Genomic DNA, 20,720 nt, shown 5'->3' with positions numbered 1-20,720 from the left:
ATAAAAATATACATATACATTCAATGATATTTAAGAACGTACGTATAAATTTGTCACTTACGTATTATTTTCGGTATTCCGTAGTACATTTCGAGGTCTTGATTATGATAGGAATATTAAATTGGTTCGTTCGTTCACCACCAAGTATCTCGAAAACTTACAACTGAGCTTGATTAACTAGGCTTGATAAAAAAGATTTAGTTGTGGGCAGTTCTGGGCTTCTTAGTCGATAACCATTCGTACACTGGCAATGAGAACAGAAACTTAATTCGTTGAAATCTTTTTTTCCCCCGAACTAGATTGATAACCGCCTGTTGCGGTTACGAACAGATAAGACGATTATGCACGCGAAGAAACCATGTTAACTCGCTCACAACAATTATGTTTCCCTGTTTTTATCGCGAGAAGAAAAAGAAATTTTATTCTCTTCTGTATGTTTGTCCCATTTAAAAATTTATTCGAAGAAGAAACACTTAAATCACGTTTCAAATCACGTTTAAATTATCTGCACGTTATCCATATCATTAATGAAGTTAACGATTCGTGTGCATCTGATTTATTTATTTTTTTTGGTATTATGTTAAATAATTTTTTTTCGTTGAATATATGACGTTGAATAATGTCATATATTACACAATGAAATTTTTTTTAATGGAAAATTTCTGTGCAAGAATCACGCATCTCGATACGTGAATAAATTTCAATGAAATAATTTATGATCGTGATCGATGTAAGGAAATTATCGATTAATAACAAACAAGTATGATTGTTCCCTTTATTTATTAAAAACTTTTTCAAAGAAGAAAATTCTGTTTCTTATTAATTTTTTGTTTAACAAATCGTTTCTTCCATCTTGTGACCTTGTTGTTAATTAAGCGCAGCAGGATGCAATGAATATACTCTTAGCCTAGAATTATTAACTTATTGATCGAATTTTTTTTAACCTTTAATCGCCTAGTAATAACTAATAATTAACTTTTTTTTCTCGAGTAAACAAGCCTCTTGTTTGCTCGTTCCTTCGTACCTTTTATCGCATAGCAGGATTAAATGATTCGTGGAAGAATCCTTGCAAGTCGGCAGAAATGAACGCAGATTCCCCGTATGAATTGCGTTTATACATTTTTTTATACTCGAAACAATTCCGGATGATTGATGTTATAACCTATCAAGAGATAAATAAAGGGTAATTAACATCGAATTCCATTTATTGTGCATTGTCTTCTCCTCTGATATTCTCCTATTTAAGATATTAAACTTAATAAGTTACTGTTATTATTATTATTATTATTATTATTATTTGTATTATTTTTTCAAATTTACCTTATTCGAACGAAGCGAATACATTATTTCTATATCCTATGGATTTCTATAATGGGGGAAAAAAGGAATTATTTTTCTTCCTTATTCGACATCTTCGTATCTTTTTTCTTGAGATTTCTTGATCTCCTTTAGATCCTTCGATGTCAGCTTCACGTCTGATCAAGAGACAAGATTTATTATTTTTTTTTAATCTATTCTACGAAGAAATTTCAATAGTGGCGAATAGTAGGAATCGGTGTGAACGTCCTTACTTGCAAGGCATATTTCACTGTGGAAGGAACAAATAGATTCGCTTGGGCTGTCTAAATCCGATTCTTCCATTATTTTTTTACAACTCCATTTTTTGAAAGGAGTCGGTTTTTTTCGATCAGCCACGCGAGTTATCGCTGTTGCAAAAAAACGGATTACAGATATTATTAAGAGCGGAAAAGAGCGTGGCGTTGAATAATATCGACGTAATTTCATCTTATTATATTAGAACGAACACTATCGACGTAATTACGCGATAATAATAATAATGATGAAGATGAAATCATATCCGAGCTCGGTTGCAAAAATTGTTGCGCATAAATAAAAAAAAAAAATAAAATAAAAAATAGATGAATAAAAAATTTACTAACAAGCATACTTTCCGTTAAATCATTTTAACGGATTCGCTAGTTGCTTGGATTGAGGAAAAGAAGAGAGAAAAAAAAGTATTTGTTATCACGAATCTTTTTAACCGTGAAAAATTAAAATCTTACGCGGTGCTTCCGATATGTACATTGGCGGTATTGTAAGACCCATGCATAAAATATGACGTGGATTGAGGAAGTATTCCCTCACTTCTATGGATGGTTTTATACATCCTAAGATCAATTCTGATTCCGGTATGTGTTTATAAATTTTTCTAACTTTTTGTCTCGGTTTCTTCTTCTCCTTCTTTATCTCCTTCTTTTTTCTACACTTTCGAATGGTTTTGTCAAGTTCGTCCACCTCGTCAACGTCCTCCTCCTCGATCTTTTTCAATTTCTTACGTTTCTTCCTTTCTTTCTTTTTTTCCTGAATTTTTGTCTTCATCGCTCGTTCCGCTTTCCATTCCTCGTATCTTTCGCAGCCTTTATGCATGTTTTATTAAAAAGAAAAAGAAATTTTCAAATATCAAATTATTATTATTATTATTATTATTGTTATTATTATTATTATTATTATTATTGGGTAGCGTTATTCTTTGGATAGCGTTCAATGGACGAGGAGATTATTGGACACGGAGAGAGAGATGTATGGCTGGTTATGTGATTTTTACATTTCTGCGTATGAATATTTTGACTGATTTTTGGAATTCATGATTGGCCGGTTGTAACGGGATTCGTGTTCGAATTTTTCGAAAAGTTTAGTTCGGTTTAGGTGGACATTGCTTGCGGATGCATTTTGCGTATGAATTTGTCAAAGGGATCGGACGGTAGTATCGAGATTCGTATCGTTTGTTTCTCGCTCGATGCATCATGATGTTAATCTTTATCCGATTAACTTCATGTTATATTTAGTATAATTTTTTTGACAGACAAACATTTATCAAAAACATGCCAAAATTCTAAGTAACGTATACAAAAATGAAAATTATCGTTATTCGATATTAGAAAAAAATCGTGAGAATAAATATAAAATTATCAATTGAATCGTATGGAAGAAGATGTAGATTATATTAAACCTACACCTAAAATGATGCAAATACATTTTAACCATTCCTCGTAATTTCTTTCCTTTTTTGGAACGGTTTTAAAAAAAATTGTTAAGGGTAGAAAAGAAAAACAAAATTGTACTGCAACTAAAGCATAATGGAAAAGCCAGAAGTGATACCATTAGAAAAAAGAATATACAGAGAAAAATTGAAACAGCTCGCAACATGCGAGCAAATCGTTTCCGACGAAACTATAAACGCCATCGGCCGAGTGACCGAGGTCGTACGAGCCGCGGACGACAACGCCCCCAGTAGCGATGAACACGACGAGGATCTCGAAGAGCAGTACAAAGATATCAACTTGTATCTCGATTTGCCGAATGACACGTATTCCTTGACCGAAATCAGGCCGGAACTTCCATCGTGCGTCCGATATGGCGTGCGTGCAGGAATGACCCATATCAACATGCCAAAGTTCTCGCCATTGTCGAGGGGTCATCAGGTAAATCAAATTTCTCGATCGTCAAAGTGATCGTCGCGTCTTATCCTTATTACTTATTATTATTATTATTTTACGCAAGTGCGTAAAAAAGCTTGGGCCAAATTTTAAAACATTCGCCCGTATAATTTCTATTCAACTCGAATGCGAATAGCGGCGTTGTAATTTAAGAAAGTTGAGTCGAGCATCTAACGAATATCTAACCATCTAAGGATGGTTAAAGTTCAACACGATAGAAATACACGGGCAATTCGCATCACGGTGTTGGAAAGATACGTTATCTCTGATTGTTTGGACGATAGGGTGGCGCAACAGCGATCGCGGCTTTCGCGACGACCACTGTGTACAAGTCTCGTTGCTGGAACGAGGCGGTGATCGATCAGATCATCGAGGACGGGGACACGTTCTACTGCGAATCCTACAAAGATATAAACACCGACGATCGCCGATTGCTCTCGATTCTCGATTTGAAGAGGACCATGTGCGTACAGAACAAGCTCGTGGTGAACGTGAGCATCGAGGATGCGGTTTACGCCGGTAAATTTCGTTCCACGGAGCCCACGGAATTGCATCTGGTCAAGGCTTTGGATTTATTCTTCAAACGTTACAACGCCGCGATCTTGACGTCGTCCGTGTTGAACATAGCCATCTGGAAGGACGCGAAATATTACAATCTGTTCGACGGTCAAGCGAGAAGGGAGAGCTGCGAGCCGGCCCCGGACGGCGTCAGCGGGACGGCTAAATTATTCCTGGTCAAGGATCTGATAGGGCTTCTCTTCATCATTCTCGAGAAGAGCAACGTGAAGAACGAGCCTTTCGTCCTGTACTCGATAGCGATCAGCGGCGTGGAACATCACACCCTGGTAGCGGACCCCATGAAACTGGAGAGGCCCGAGACGAAACCTCAGAGACGGCCGAGCGGTTACAAGATGCAGGAAAAGTATCGCGCGGTTGTCCAAGGCTCTTATCACGTGAACCATCCGGTGATCCCGCCACCGCTTCGAGGTCGCACCTTCTTGATCATAGCTTTGGCCGCCCTCGTTTACTCGCGTTTGGTGAACGCGAACAAATGGACCAGCGCTTTGATCGATCTGATTTTCAACCAGTCCAACATATACTTCGTCGATCTGGTCCGCGTGCTCGACAAGAATCTCGGCGACGCCGATTTCGAGCTTCGCCTGGACGACATAATGGGCGACATCATTCTCGGCGCGTATTCGGCCAAGGTGAAGATACGAACGAACGTGGTGCCCGGTTACGGGCAGAAGAGGGGCAAACTGGCGATCGACGATGGTATACGGGAATTCTTTCAAACTCAATTGACCGGTTTGCTCGAGGTGAAGAATTACTTCTACGCGATTTGGAGGCACGACGACACGTATTACTTCATGGATCCGTTCGCCTGCGACGACGAGGGGTTCAGAAGCGGTACGGCCGATATCGCGGGCTCGGACAAACCAGGGGAGGCCGCTTGCGTGACGATGAACAGCTCGATCAACCAGGTGATGGAGACCATTATGGAGAACACGGGTAGCAGGGACAGGGATCCGTTCGTGATCCACGGGGTCAGGGTTTTGTACGTGAAGACCGGCACGACACCTGGCGGCCCTCTCGAGAAAGTGATCTATCGGGAGAAGGGGACGAACCGAAGGCCCCAACCTCCCCCGTTGCCGATGATCAGCCCGAGCGTGTTGAGGATCGAGGAGATGAGAAAGGTGGATGACATGATGCCGAGGATAAGGCCCGAGCTGGAGAAGTTGAAGGACGTGGACGTTCAGGTGCCCGATCTGATGAAAAACGCGGAGAACTACATGATAAAGGACGACGAGCCGCTCACCTACACGATCGTGACGCCCGAAGAGAAGGTGGCGGAGCCGGAGGTACCCGGGGAGGAGGAAGAGGTGGTGGAGGAGGAGGAGGAGGAGGGGATAGAGAAGTGGCGGGCGGAAATAGCGGAGGGGGAGGAGGAGGAGGCGAAGCCGGAGAAGGAGGAGCCGGTGGTGAAGACGGTGAAAGGTTACAAGATCGTGAATCCTCATCGTTTGATCCTCCACGGGTCGAAGAATTGTTTGGACGAGGGTTTCGACGTATTGTCGAGAGGGAAGCAGGGATTGATAGCCGCTCTGGCTGCGATAGCTTACAGGAAACTCAAGAATCCGACCAAGTGGCGAAACATGGACGTCGATCAGTTGATCGACGTGAGCAACAAAATATTCGAGGAGGTTATAGAATGGATAAGGAAGGGTCGTCCCAAGTTGAAGGAGGAGGTGGAATTGGTTGGCGAGGCGGAGGAGGAGGAGGCGGAGGAGGAGGAGGAGGTGGAAGGGGAGGTGGAGGAGAAATTGTTACCGAGGCCGAGCCACTTGGACATGACCATGTTGCCGGTTAGATTGAAAATGGGCGAGAACGACGTGTTCTTCAAGACGAAGATGAAGATCATTCAGGGGGAAGCGTGTCCGTTGGCGAATCTTGGCGAGGCCCTCGAATGTTACTTCAATCGTTATCCAGAGTTGGTGTTGGAGAACAAGAGATTGATGTACGGTATCTGGAAGGAGGACTCCCACTTCTTCATGTTCAATCCTTACGGGAGCGACGCCGAAGGTTGGCGTCTTCGCGACTATCCGGCTTCTTTCGCAGTGACGGCCAGTTTGAACGAATTGGTCGATCTTCTTTACGGCGTGATGGAGTTCAACGATCACCTTTTCACCATACACTTCGTCGGATTGGACTCGATACAGCCCGGCCTCTACGCCACCGAACAAGAGATAATAGTCCCGACCGACGCGCCGATCGAAAAATTCAAGACTTCATTTTTACCGATCACGGACGCCGACTTGAAAAAACTGGAGGCCGAATTGTTGGCGGAACAGGTGGTGGAGAAAGAGCCGGAGGAAGATATAGTGGACATCGAGGAAGAGGCAGAGGAGGAGGAGGAGGAAGAGGAGGAAGAGGGGAAGAAGGTCGTGAAGAAGGTTTTGAAGGAGGAGGAAAAGCCTATAATCGATCCGTTGCTCGAGGTTAAGGAACAAGATCAACCGGATCCTCCCTACCGTTTGAACCTGATCTTATTGACGTCCAACATGAAGATTTACGACGAGAACGACGAGACGATCGAGCAGGTCCACGAGCAATTAGCATTGGAGAAGCTCAAGTACAATCATCCGCCTCCTTACGTTTTGCCATCGAATAAAATCTTGTTGAAGCTACTCGAGGCGAAACGAGCCAAACGATCCATCCCATCTTTGGTATCGAGATTCTCCATAGACTCGAGGTTGGACGTGAAAAAGAAGGCGCCGATATACATATCGAAATCGGCCGTGGTCATGCCAGGCGGGCCGGAAGTCTACGAGCCGATACCCTCGAAAATGATCAAGTTGTCCCCCAACAAATATCTATACTCTAGAATTTTACCGATATGCCTGATGCCTCTCAGAGCTATCGACGATATGTACATCCAAGACGAGACGCTCGCCAAGACTATGAGGGACAAAGAGATAAAAAGATTAGAGGACGAGAGGAGGCGTGCCCAAGAATTCGAGAAACAGGACGTGCCTGAAATACCCGTGGGAATTCGAATACGACCACTTTTGTTGATGCTCGGCCCGATCATTAAAACACCGACCCCCGAGAAACGATTGACCATGACTTGTATCGAGAAGAAGAAACGAAAGTGTCTGTTGCCCAAAACAGACGAGGGTGACGCTCTTATGGAGAAGATTCTCTGCAACACCGAGGATTTGTTGCTAGAATTGTTTTTCCCCGATTTCAAAGCGAAAACGGATCAGGTTCGTGTATATATACATATATACATATATCGATATATATATATATATATATATATATATATATATATATTTATTCGCGCATCGATTATCATTATTATCATCATTTCGTTCGTTTTCGTTATTCCCGCGATACGATGTACAGTTGGAAACGAAAATAATAGAGACGAGAAGCAAGCAGGTGTTGTCCAAACTGTTGGAGGTAGAAACATCGACGATCAGGAAGTCGCCGACCAGTGCCCAACAGAAGAAGAAATTGTTAAGGGATATCCCTGGTTTGAAAGTGAGCTTCGAATTCGTTCGATCGAGTTCGTTTCATCGAGCTTTAAATTGAATAATAATTCCTTTCTTTCTTTTCCTCTCCTTTCTCTCTCTTCTCTCTCTCTCTCTCTCTCTCTCTCTCTCTCTCTCTCTCTCTCTTCGATCTTAAGCTTACCGAGGATGGGATCCGAATAATATCCGGCAGCATGTGCTATGACAATCGTGCCGTGGTGGAAGCCTGCCACTACAAATCTTGCTTCTTCTCCGCTCTGTTGTGCATATTGACGAAGATCAAATTGGATCCGGACAGCTTCTCCGGCAAGATTCTCGACCAGCTGATATTCCTCGGGGACAAGATCTATCAGAAGACAGGGAAGCTTCGATTCAAACCGTATCGATGGTTCCATCACATAGAGATCCTGGACACTATCTACAACGTGATCACGAAACAGGTCATTTACGCCGATCCGGAGAATTGCGAGGACGACGAGTTCGAATTCGTCATGGACAATTTCTTCGAGAAGAATAAAACGGGGATCATCGTGTTCGCCAATTGCTCGTACGCCGTTTGGACGGCGAACGATCGATACTACTTGTTCGATTCTTATCCCTGCGACGACAGGGGGAACGCTTCCGAGGAAGGTTACTCCTGCCTGATGGAATTCTGCGACTTGGCCTCGATGATGGAGAGAATCGAGAGGAACGTCGGCGCGAACACGAAGAAATCGTATCGAATATACACGATATGCATAGCCCATATGGAGAGCAGGAAGCGAAAGAGGAAACGAAAGAGGAAAGTGGGCCGCGTGGTGGAAAGGAGCGCGGTGAGACAGGTTATGGAAGAGACGGCCGGGAGAGGCGTGGAAGAATCGCCCGAGATGGAGACGACCGCGATATCGACCGCGTCCGAGGTCTCGTTGATCGAGCAATCGGATTGGGTGAGGAGCGAGGAGTCGAAAGTTAGCCTCGTGTACGATTTGACGATCCCCGGTTTCGCCCCTATCGAGCATTACAACGCTTCGATGCTCGACGTGCTCGTTCTCGAGGACGAGATCACCACCCCCCTGTTGCCGCCGTTCAAGAAATCCTCGTTAAGGAAATCGGCGGCCGCGGACGACGAGTTCGAGGCGATCAAGTTGCTGGTGAGGAAGAAGGTCTTTGAGAAAAAGTTCAAGTGCCACTCGGCCATCTTGACCCCGTTGGATCTTTGTATCATGGCCTGGTCGTTGATCCACGATCCGATAACTTGGTCGGTTAGAACGGTGAAAGGGTTGTACGAGGCGAGCGTCGATTACACTTTCGACAGTTTATTGGCCACCGAGGATTCGACGGTGAGCGATATGATCGACGGCCTGCTGCCCGAATTCGAGATAGCCAATTACGTGTTCCGCGTGGTCTCGGTCCCCCTTCACTACGGCACCCTCTACAGTACCGAGGGTTGGAATCTGTCCATGTCGTTGCAAAAGGTGTTCGACACGCCTAGCTACACGGGCGCGATACTGATCTGCGGCGAATCTCACATCGGCATCTTGAAGAAGGACGAGAATCACTTCGCCTGGTGGACGATGAAGAGGACGAAGAAGTTGAGGTTCGTCACTTCTGTGGACATGAAAGAATTCTTGAAACTGATCGTCCAGAAGATGGATCAACCGAAAGAAACGTTTTTCGTGATAAGAGTGATCACCGTCTCCTACGCTCAGAAGATAGATCCCGATTGTAGCGACACGAAAGGTCTTCACGAGCCGGTCGTACCGTTGTCCTCCCTTGCCGAGATCCATCGTATGCCGGCCAAGCCTTACGATCTCGAGGCGATCTTCAGGCCGACCATGCCCGAATCCAATAAACCGATATTCATCCACGGTACGGTAGCTCTTAACAACAGGGACTCGGTGGTCGAGCCCAAGGTGAAGAGGTGTTACTTCGTCGCCGTTTTGGCGGTGATGGTGCAGCGAGACATCATTCAAAGCCCGATGCCCGGCATGATAGACAAAGTGATCGAGGTCGCGGAATCGGTTTACAGGGAATTCGGGGAATTGAAATTTCACACGGAACAGATTCTGCGCAACGTTACCGTGATGAACAGGATCTTCGATTTACGGGACTTCGTTTATCCCTTGGTCAGATTCACCTTCAATCCTCGAACGATGAAAAACGATTTCTACGTTCAGGTTAGCGGCACCTTTATTCCTATCCTTCTTTGTTGTATCGCGTCCTCGTGAAAAACAAACAAACAAACAAACAAAAAAAACTCTTTATACTCTCTTCTCTCTTTACCTTCGATCCACAGGTAAAGAAGCACATGAGAAAATTCTTTAAAACGTGCTCGAGCGGGATTTTGCACTTTACCAATTGCTGTTACGGTTTCTGGTATTCGAGAGCGACGAACGCCTATTATTATCTAGATCCTTATCAGTGCAACGAGAAGGGGAAGAGAGTGGAGCGAGGCGGTAAAGCTTGCCTCTGCATATTTCCCACCATTTGCCAAATGGTGAGGCAGATGATGTTGAATCAATTCGAAGAAACGACGGGCTTCTTTATACACCGTCTTCACGTGGAATCGGTGAACGTGCCCCCGTTCAAAACGTTCAAGGAGGACCCCATGTGGTTGTATCTCGACTATCATTGGAACTTCAGACACGCCCCGGACATAGTCAAGTTGGGGAACAAGAAGAAGAAGCAACAAGAGGAAGAGACGGAGCAGGAAAACGTGAAGCAATTCTGGAACAATTACGCCATCGAGGTGACCAATCTTATTTACTCGGTTTGGGGTACGATCGGTTGCTACGATTCCAGATTCGGGGATCGCGCGGGAAGGAATCAGGCGGCGATCTGCGTCGCCGTCCTTGCCATGCAGTATCTCAGTCATCCGTCGAGATGGGGGCCCGCCATATTGGATTCGGCGGTGATCTGCGGTGACTCGTATTACACGGAGAGTCTAAGAAGCTCGATCTTGCGGTGCACGAAACACTTCAACAGGTTCAACTTGCAAACCACGTTCAAGATCTTCCCCCACGTGTGGATCATAGATTTCAGGGACAGCATATGCGGAATATTGTACGGGGCTCGTAACAGGATGACCCTTGCCTGCGCCCTGAAGAAATCCTTCGAGGACTCTCCCAACGTTCTGATCGAATGCAACAAGATCACGTTGGCGGCTCTGGCCGCCAAGGACGGTTACTACGTCGCGGATCCGTGCTGGGTCGGGCCGCCCCTGTTCACCAAAGACCACGGGGCCATGTACGTTCTACGTTGCAAGAATATGAACTCGTTGGTGTACGCGGTGATCAAGATGCTGAACACGAATCAGAGGCTCGACTTCCGCATATCCCCCGTCCTGTTCACGTTCCAACAGGAGGACTTCAACTTCGCCGACGTGGCGAGGCGGGAGCCAAAGAGGAAGGTGTTGATGGAGCCGCTGAGGAGCACCCCTGGGAAGGCGAGCGATCCTATAGGACCGGGCGCTCACGCCACTCCTGACGAGGACTCTTACCTCGCGTATCGCAAGAACCTGGGCGAGGGATATCAGAAGAGCTACGAGCTCGAGAATCCCGAGCTACCCTCGGTCGAGCCCGTGTTGGAGAAGGACAACATGACGAGCGCGTTGATCAGCACCACCTGGCACTTGAATCTGGGCCAAGCCGCCCCGCTCGAGAAAGCCACCCCTGTCTTCGATCCACGGTTGATCGAGCACGTGCCGGAACAATGCGAGGATCGGGTGGTGGACTCGTTCGAGCCCATGTTCCCCACCCAAATGTCCATCACCGACTTTTTGGAAGTTTGCAGTGGTTATCCAACGGTGATGGATTTCACGAGCGAGCAACCGCCACCGAAGAGGCCGCTCGAGTGCGCCGCGGCGACCAGCTTCCTAACGGAAACGGCTCGCCAACAGTTCCGAATTCACACCACCGACATGGCCAACGAGGTGTACAAGACGTACAAGCATCGGCTGCCAACGTTGGCCAGGCAGAGAATGATGCGGGACGAGATGGGCGAGGATATTCATCCTACCGAGGAGGCGAAACAGAACTCGCCCGATACCGAGGCGGAGACGGAGGATGAAACGTTCACGGAAACGGAAGCCACCGAGGTTACCGATGAAACTGGATATTAAAATGGAAATTTTTCTTTTCTTTTCTTTTTTTTCTTCTTCTCTTTTTCAATTTTCTTCGCTTTTTTTTTCTCTCGCCATTAATTTATTGATATTGTTTGATATCCGACGACGAATTTTTTTCGAAAGTTTTGGTGAAACGTGTCCTCCGTGCCGTAGTGTCTCGGCGAAACTTTTATTTAAAATATTTTCGATATCGATCAATTTTGAATATAATCCGTGAACAATAGATGATTCCGTGGGATCGTTGTTGTGGTCGATCGATTTTGTCGCCAATTGATTTCCTAGAAATCTTAGAGTATTTACGCTGTTTTATATATGATGTAATATTTTATTATTACGTGTGCTTTTTGGAATTTATTGAACTTAAAAGGATCATGGAACGCCAGTTTCGTTTTGTGTTTCATTGGATGTGCTTCAGTATTTATATAGACGTATATTATTTTATATTTTATAATCTTTCGATGAATGCTTTCATGGACTATAAATAAATAAAAGTGACTATAAATAAAAAGATAACGTAAAAAAAAAAAAAAATGATATGTTTTCGTAACTTATATGGACGTGCAATAATGCACGTTTGTCCCAAGAGGTTGTTGCACAATATTTATTAAGCAATACAAATATGGAATGATAATTACGTGGAAAATTTTAAAACTGATAATAATCGAAACGTTTCAACGATTTATTTATTACATCTACATGTAGATGTAAGAAGTATCGTTCGATATTTCTCTAACGTTTCGCTCGAAGGTAAACCACTCCTCGAGTTCTATGACTTTGGTGTATGGCTCGAATTGTCCTTTATTATCTTGAAATCGTTCGATTAAGGTGAAGCGGTCTACCTTGGACTCTACAATTGTCGAATTCTTGTCTCAAGAATTTACTTGTGACTTTTTGTGAAAGTCAAGGTTACGCGATCAACGAAAATTATCACGAAATTCCTCCAGTCTCTTAGAAAGGAGCGAAAAGTAAAAATTTGGTTTTTCATTAATTATCTTCGAATAAAATAGCCAGATCAATCTCGAATTATGTAATTTATTTGACAAAAACGTACAAATTAGTAAATTTAATGGTGGACGGCAATTAACGTTAAAAATTTTACAATACGTATAATGATACATAAGAAATGAATGAATGAAAAAAAAAAAAAAAAAGATTTATTCTATTTACGATGATAATGATACAAATTTAATTGAAAAAGATTTAGATTTTAGCCTTAATGGAAAATACGATATAAAATACGATTAATTTTTATAAAAAAGAAAAAAATAATTGTACAAATATTAGATATATTCGACAAATGTTAATCGATATTAAAATATGCGACGCATCTCGTATAATTTTTTTTTTTTTTGCGTCTAATTATCATTAATACGCAATAATAATTGTTAGCGATACAAAATGAAATTAATACAATTTATTATATAATATATATATATATACTATATATCATTTAAGCATTAGAAAAAGAAGTTTCACAATATACAAAACATAGGATATATCGTTTTAAAGCAGCTTGGTTCCTTCTGTTTGATATGATTTGAAAATTACACATCTGTATTTTTATTATCTGCAATTATACTTTTATATCGTATAGTATAAAATGTAAACTATTGTGCATTCTAAATCAATGAAAAAATGTGTATATATATATATTTATATATATATATATAGAATCAAAAAATTCTTTGTTTATATATCAATTATCAACATTTACATTTCTTTATATCTTTCATTTTGTCTCAACTTTCGTAAAATTCGTTAGATTCGTTAGATTCGTTAAGATATTCGCATCTTGTATGCGATTCGTAACAGTTTGCAGGAAGCGAACTTTTCAAGCGACTTTCAAACGAACAGCACGTACGATATTACATATTTATTACGCTCTAAATGCACGCGGTAACAATAGAAACGAGAGAATTTAAGTACGTGGAATCTGATCTTTCTTCTTTCGTGGGGGAATAATTTATAAGGCCTGTGTAAGAAAATCCACGGAGAATGGAATTAAATTTTAATCAAAATGTATCTTTCACGAGAGATATATTCGATGGAAATTTAATGCAAGCAGAGATCATTGCGAGATTATTTCGTTGTAAAATGTATAAATTCCCGAGTAAATTTATCGCGTTCCAAGTGAAAAAATTTCTATTATTCTCTATATTTCTATTCATAGTAATTTATTCAAGTGATTAATTTCTAAAGTTCGTCAATTGTTCGATCGATTATTCAGCTTCGTTTATTACGCGAAATTCTATGGAATTCTTGACCTTTTCCCCAAGTACCCCAACGACACGAAAGAAATAAATCAGGTTTTAATCGTTGCATTGAAAATGCACTTTTACGATGCCGCGTTAATCATTTGATTTTTTTTTTCGCACGAGGTGCTGTATATTTTATTTTTCCTTGCTCAAACTTGCTTGCTTTCAACCTTCGATCTTTCTCAATCTTGTAACGGGCAATGGACGAGTATCAGAAGGCAAAAACGGTTTAATAATGTAACGAATGTATTTATGTAGGTATATACGTTACCGGATTAAACACCAGTAGGCTCGTTCTTTTTCTACCTTAAAATTCAAGCTCGCGATGAACTCGTGGCTTCCTACGAATAAATTTAAAACGATTCTCTACGAGTATGAAAGGATTTAATTGGAAGCAAAAAGGAGAAGTGTTCCGATTTTGATTGTACCAAACTGTGTAATGGAGTTAAAAAATCTCTTTTTTTTTTGATTTTTAAAATTTTTAGAAATACTTTCGTAGTTTTCGTAATTTTACATCTCGATTTTACTTTCGCGTAATCTATGAAAAATGGAATTCCTCTTCGATCGTCGACGTTTCGATGTCCTTGTGTACGTTTAGTATTTAAAATTATTTAAAATAACTTAAAAATACTTTGTAAAAATAATAATAATAATAATAATAATAATAATAATAAAAAAAAAGAAACGTTAAGTAGATCGTTTAGATCCTTCTCAGTCGGATGCAACCATACGGTGTTTAATATTTTTAAGTACTACAATCATTTTTATTACTATCTTTCTTATTAAACTATCTTTCTTATCCGCACCGTACACTCACATTTCGTATTAAGAATAAGTTAAAAAAAACGTAGAAAATCTAAATATACGATAAAGGACGATTATCGTACACTGAAAAGGATCGAAATAATAACGTAACAAATGTGTGTTAATCACGAAAAAAAAAAAAAAAAAGGAAGAAGGAAAAAACATAAAAATTTGTGATTGTTTCGCAAAATTTTTTTCTCTCGCGCGAACGAATTTTACTCCTTGGGTGACTGTTGTTCCTCCGTAGATGGTTTCGTGTATAAGATCTCGGCGTATTCCGTTTTGTCCTCGTTCAGATGCCGAATCGGAACATTTTGTTGCTGTTGCGTCAAGTCCAATTCGGCATAAACTATTCCTCCTTCGTCCGTGGTTGATTTAGCAGCATCTTGGGCAATTGGTGCTGTTTGATGCTGTGGAATTCACAATCCTGTTAATTGCCATTATAATTCCATTGCTTCACGATCGGTTAAAAGGTTTTCTATAATTTATATCATATTCCACTTGAAATAATTTCTTTGCAAAAAAGCGAATTTAAAATAGGATTTCTCGAGTTATTTTCCTATCCAGTATTAAAATATTCCTGGTTATCGCGAAATCTTTTTAACTTTTTCTGTCATTTCAATCGCTGAATATTTAATATTTTTTTTTTTTATCGATATAAAAATGTAATGAGAAACTTAAAAAGCATAATTAATGTTATTTACTCGTTTATCTATAAGAGCTATTAAAATATAAAATTGTTTGATTCGTAGAATCGATTAAATTTGAATATGCACGAATCAAAAAAGAAACGCATAATTTTTTTCTCTGATATTTTGAAACCCCTTATTCAATAAAGAATAAAGGAAATTTTTAGAAACAGTTAACGCGTTAATTTGATTAATCTTGAGATAGATACGATACATTGATCGAAATGAACGTAATTGCTCCACGATAAGAAGATTATTCGAGAATAACTTGTTTACCTTCTCATCATCGACTGTAACGACAGTTCTCATGGTGTCGGTGTCAGCGCCAGACACTTTATCCTTGTTGCGTTTAAATAAGCTAGACAGGCTGATTCTCGATTTCCGTTCTTCTCGAGATCCATCCACTTCCGTTCTGGAATAGCGGCCGGCACTTTCCGTATCACTTCTAATCAATACAGTTTATTCTTTTTAAAGTATTTGTTATTTAATTTTCATTTCTTTCTTTCTTTCTTTCTTTCTTTCTTTCTTTTTTTTTTTTCTTTTTGGAAACGAGAATAAATTCGAAGTGATATTGTTCTATGAACTGAATAAAAATTTTTATTTTGAATAAAAGATAGAAGAATAATGTGGAAATAAAATAACTTCTAGCGTGGAATAATATTATTGATTACTGCGAAATAAATCGATAAATATGATTTGCATATTGAAATAATCAAGATAAAATCTACAAGAAAAAAAAAGTTTTATGTCTTTAACAACGTATACCGGCAATAATATATACACATCTTTTTTTCCCGTCTTTTATAAAGTTTGAATTACAAAATACGTCTTTAAAAATGACGTAATGTCAGTTTTAAAGAATCGCTTCGAAAAAGTGAAAAAGGAAAAAATATTATAAATTTACTTATCGTTGTTATTATATTTATGCAAAATAATGTTACTTTGATACAATATTATTAAAATACGTTATAAATATATGGTTAGTCAAAATTTTAATCATAATTTTTACAACGTTCATATTTTAATAAGGCACAAATGAATGAATTGGTTATATCTTCTTTTTTTCAAAATTATTAAAAATTTTTCTACCGCGAATTACAATATTTGTCATAAAGATGAAACAATTACGTAATTTCTTGCAAAAAGAGAAAAAAACTAGGTTGTTTTGATTTTGCACAGTGACTAAACATATAAATATCTATCGAGAAGCGTGGAAAAATTGGACGTAGGTAAGGAGAGCGAAGTTAAAGCTGATTAATAAGCAGACGTACACAGGAAACAAGAAAACGGTGAGTAAACGGAAATATAGAAATTATAAGGTAACAAGCGACGATTATATAATTATCTCGGTATTTTCCATAAAAATTATGACGTTAACATTGAGCGCAAGCTTGATGTTTCTTTCTTTGGAGGAAGTAGAAAAAAAAAAACTCTTGCCTTTGCGTTTCGTCTTGGCTTATCGATTTCTCAAAACGAAGTAGATTAACGCTCGCTGCCGGATCCGCAAAGTCTTTGATTCTGCGCGATTTCCTGGTGGTAATATGGTAAATACCGATATATGTAATTCAACTCGTATCGATTGCGTTTTTCTTTCATTCTTTTCTTGTCATTTTCATTCGTACATACACACATATATGTATATATAAAAGAAAGTAACATAAATTTAAAGTGTGTTTATCTCTTCTACGAAGCACCAGCCAAGGAAAAAGAAAAATATTAGTTACGAAATTTGGTGCAAAATATTTAAAGTGAGTTGTGCTACTAAAAGAGAATACATAAGAAAATTTGTTTAGGAAAAGGTAAATACTCACGACTCGCCAAGATTCCTAGACGTCGTGTTACCTGTAAATAATCGAGAAAAAAAACAGATTTCGTTTAATCGGATCGAGTCATTTTCTCGTCGCTAAAACAGCGACGAGCGTTAATAGAGTTTTCAATTCCCGATTTCTATCTATTTACGATTAACGTTGTTGCAATCGATCAATTATTCGAGGTATCGAACGATAGAACGATAAAAGATTTGAAAATTAAGTTTTTTCAACGCAATTGAGTCGGTTGCTGTGACGGGATGGCATATTCTCGTGTACGTTCGTATATGTATTTAAAACAAATGTTTTATTTCAAAAATCATATAATACCTAAGTTATAATATCATAGCGATGAATGAACTTACAATTAATTACATACAGCTCTTCTATATATTAATTTCATTTGAATTCTTAATTAAATTTACTCTTGCCTATTGCGTTGTATCTACAATTACAGATACAAAATGTTCATGTTCATTTTCTTTTCGTGTTCGTTCCTTACGTGGTCGTACGTAGTGTGTACGTGTATACATGCTGTGTGGGTGTATATGTGTAGATGCCGCGTGCACGAACACGCGTTATTTGTTATTTCATTTATCCCGACCGTATATAATAACATTCAAAACTTCATTTTTTTTTCTCTGTTTCTTCTTCTTTTCGTAGTTTTTCTTCTTCGTTTTGTGTCAAACAATGATTTAATCCATCTTTTTTTTTCTTTTTTTCCCCCTCTATTCAATTTTTTTGTTTTTTTGTTTTTTTTTTTTTTTTTTTTTCCTTTTAAGTTCAACGTTTAAAGTTAAGCGATCTCTGAAGTATTCTTAAAGTGTTTTCCTTCTCGGTGATACTCGGCATATACATATATTGGGCCCTCGTTACGAAAAAAAAAAAAAAAAGGAATTCTAGAATAGAAGAAACAATCGATAACCGAAGTATGAAAACGTTTTCGAAAAATTATATCCTTTCAACAACGGTGTAGTATGCTTGTGCTCATCCGATCGATGATCAACATTCTAAAAATGTTTCAGAGAACACCGTCATCAGGTATTCGCGATCGTCAATATTTCTCATGATCTTTATAGTCGTATTTAATATCTAGACTTAACATAAATATATATATATATATATATATATACTCCATTGTATGGCCAACGATCATGCCTTCTCATAATATTACACTAAAAATCTTCTCGTTAATTTTTATTAGAAGTTTTACAAATTTTCAACCTCTCGTCCTTTTTTTCTTTCGCGACGAAAACGTTTTCTTTTTTTTTTTTTTTATATTCGATCTCTTTGTGTTTTGAATTCTAAAATTCAAAAAAGAAAAGAAAAGAAAAAAGATTTTCCGATATTTCCATATATCGTACGAGCATAGATCTAACGAGAACATATTTATATGTATCTTTGATACAAATAGATATAATATACATATACGAGTGTAATCGCAGCATGATCATCGTGTCGCTTTTAAATAATAATAATTAACCATTACGAATAATGAACCATTAGAAATGAATTACGAAATAAGCGGTTTTAATATCGTTTAAAATGTACCGCAAGGAATTTTTGTACATCAACGTATATCCGCGCTTAATACTCCTTATAAAAGGACGTTCCACCTCTTCTCTATATTTCTCCCTTTCACCGATCAATTCGCGTTTAATCGATTATCGTTTTGACGTGCTTTCATTGTCGTAAGCGCGTTGCACGAACAGGTCGTCGAACACAAGTCGTATATGTATACCACAGACGGCAACGAATGCTCGTCTTTTTTTTTTTTTTTTTTTACTTTTTCTTCCTTTCTTTCTCGTTTTCTCTCTTTCTCTCCATCCCTTATTTCTTTCTTTCTTTCCTTCTCCTCCCTTGTACACGAGTTCCTCGACAAATTCGTTTCTAGGTTGCAGGGGGGATTCGATAAAGGATTCGAGCGAAAACGATGAAATCCTCCGCGTCCTTCGATTTATCGTGAAGGATTTCCGGAGTTCCCGGTGTATATATTGGCAGTGAGATATCCTTTAAAGGCTCTTCGTCGTTTGTAATCGCGTTTCATCCGTTTTGTGCTGATTTTTCTTCGCTCTTGATATTTCGGTTCGACGCATTTTTCGTCGTTGAAGACGATCATCTTGGATCGAACGAGATATTTTTCATTCGATTAAAAGTTGAAAGTTCTCGAGAAATAAATTCGAGAGAAAGAGAAAGAAAGAGAGAGAGAAAAAAAGAGAGAGAGAGAGGGAGAGAGACTATCGAGTATTAATTACATCTTAACTTGACGTTCTTCATCTTTCTCGAAGTTGTTTCCATTCAAAAATCTTTATCGCCAATTTCGTCCAAGGGATGATCATCTTCATCGTGACGATTGTAAAAAAAAAAAAGAAATACGATTCAATAGACGCGTAATAATATTGTAAAATACTTTCGAAACGGTGTACAGTTATATATAGCGTATGCGTGTATAAAAAAATTCGGGCGGCCCTGGACTCGTCAGTCCTCTTTCATCATTCTATCATCGTGTTAAGTTAGACGCTGTGTTTCTTCCCTCCTCTTTAGGCTCTGTTTTACAATTACATTAATACGTATTAAGTCGCTCGTCACACAGTAATACATACCACAAAACGTTACGCGTGATTCGCATTGAGAATGCACGAATCTTGCACATTTGCTTCGCTAAATCAGACATTTGTAAATTGGCAGTATGAAGAATATTATTTCTTTGTACAGTGATTAACCTAACAGATAGACAGATAACTGTTAATTGACGAAAATTTGATTTGTAAAACTCGTTTTTCTTTTCTTTCTTTTTTTTTTTTTTTTCTTTTTTAATATTACTATAAAACTAAAGAGGGCCCTGATCATATATCTTCGTTTATCATTTCTTTTCTTTTATCGTTTAAATCTGTATTAATAATATATTTAGGCAGTTCAAGTGTTCGAATTTAGCAGAGCAATGGGTAGAGAAACGTGCGTTGCTCACATTGATATTGACGGGTCAGCCTCTTTAACGGCACAAACGACGCTTCGACACTGCAAACACGATACGAAGTATAGTATTTAATTGGCAACGTACATCCACGTGTAATCGATTTATTTACTTTCTAAATAATTTCCAACTCTCTAGTTTCTTTTTCCCCCGCACTGTTCTCTCCTTTTTTCCTCGCCCGGATAGATAATAGATAATATTTACGACCGGACGATCGTATTTCTCTCCTCTCATTTGTCCATCGCGAAATTCTTTTTTAAAACTCACGCTTAAGTTATATTAATAATAACCTTATTACTCACTCTCTCGCCCCCCTCCCCTCCCCCCTCCCCCTCTCTCTCTTTCTCTCTCTTTCTTTCTTTCACTTTCACTCTCACTCTCACTCTCGCTCTCACTCTCACTCTCACTCTCACTCTCTCTGCCCAATAATAGTCTTTTTCTCAAAAAATTCACGGATAACGACAGGTCGCTCGGCAATTGGAGTGCAAGTGGATAAATAAGTTCATTCAGTTTAATATTTACGAGTTGCAAGCCAAGTGCCCTCGACACAGAAT

At 39.5% G+C, this 20,720-nt stretch overlaps 3 protein-coding genes across 4 annotated transcripts in view; 1 reads left to right on the top strand and 2 right to left on the bottom strand.

Moving 5' to 3' along the window:
* Positions 1–761: 761 nt before the first annotated feature.
* On the bottom strand, positions 762–2,792 carry LOC100863300 (uncharacterized). Its single transcript, XM_031917530.2, has 5 exons — positions 2,064–2,792; positions 1,572–1,706; positions 1,321–1,475; positions 1,025–1,162; positions 762–907 (listed from the first exon to the last, which is right to left on the bottom strand). Exons 1-3 carry the CDS (start codon positions 2,425–2,427, stop codon positions 1,402–1,404), a joined length of 573 nt encoding a protein of 190 aa, XP_031773390.1. The 5' UTR covers positions 2,428–2,792; the 3' UTR covers positions 762–907; positions 1,025–1,162; positions 1,321–1,401.
* A 13-nt stretch (positions 2,793–2,805) lies between these two features.
* Positions 2,806–12,167, top strand: LOC100863065 (uncharacterized). Its single transcript, XM_086907524.1, has 5 exons — positions 2,806–3,482; positions 3,782–7,264; positions 7,407–7,544; positions 7,693–9,690; positions 9,810–12,167. Exons 1-5 carry the CDS (start codon positions 3,138–3,140, stop codon positions 11,631–11,633), a joined length of 7,788 nt encoding a protein of 2,595 aa, XP_086763650.1. The 5' UTR covers positions 2,806–3,137; the 3' UTR covers positions 11,634–12,167.
* A 2,140-nt stretch (positions 12,168–14,307) lies between these two features.
* Positions 14,308–20,720, bottom strand: part of Fas3 (fasciclin 3) — a 295,864-nt gene continuing 289,451 nt past the window's right edge. The window contains exons 8-11 of one of the 2 annotated variants that reach the window (XM_086907525.1): positions 17,196–17,226; positions 16,822–16,914; positions 15,661–15,829; positions 14,308–15,105 (exon numbers count right to left, since the gene is read on the bottom strand). In XM_086907525.1, the coding sequence (XP_086763651.1) occupies positions 14,911–15,105; positions 15,661–15,829; positions 16,822–16,914; positions 17,196–17,226 (488 nt within the window). In that variant the 3' untranslated portion in view covers positions 14,308–14,910. The remainder of the gene's footprint in view (positions 15,106–15,660; positions 15,830–16,821; positions 16,915–17,195; positions 17,227–20,720) is intronic. The other variant, XM_086907526.1, reaches the window with a different exon arrangement.

Source organism: Apis florea, unplaced genomic scaffold (genome assembly GCF_048593485.1).
Source record: "Apis florea isolate Af1SG1 unplaced genomic scaffold, ASM4859348v1 contig_2897_pilon, whole genome shotgun sequence".
In the NCBI taxonomy this organism is placed as follows: domain Eukaryota; kingdom Metazoa; phylum Arthropoda; class Insecta; order Hymenoptera; family Apidae; genus Apis; species Apis florea.
The sequence above is the reverse complement of the archived record's forward strand: the minus strand, read 5'-3'. Positions and strand labels throughout refer to the sequence as shown.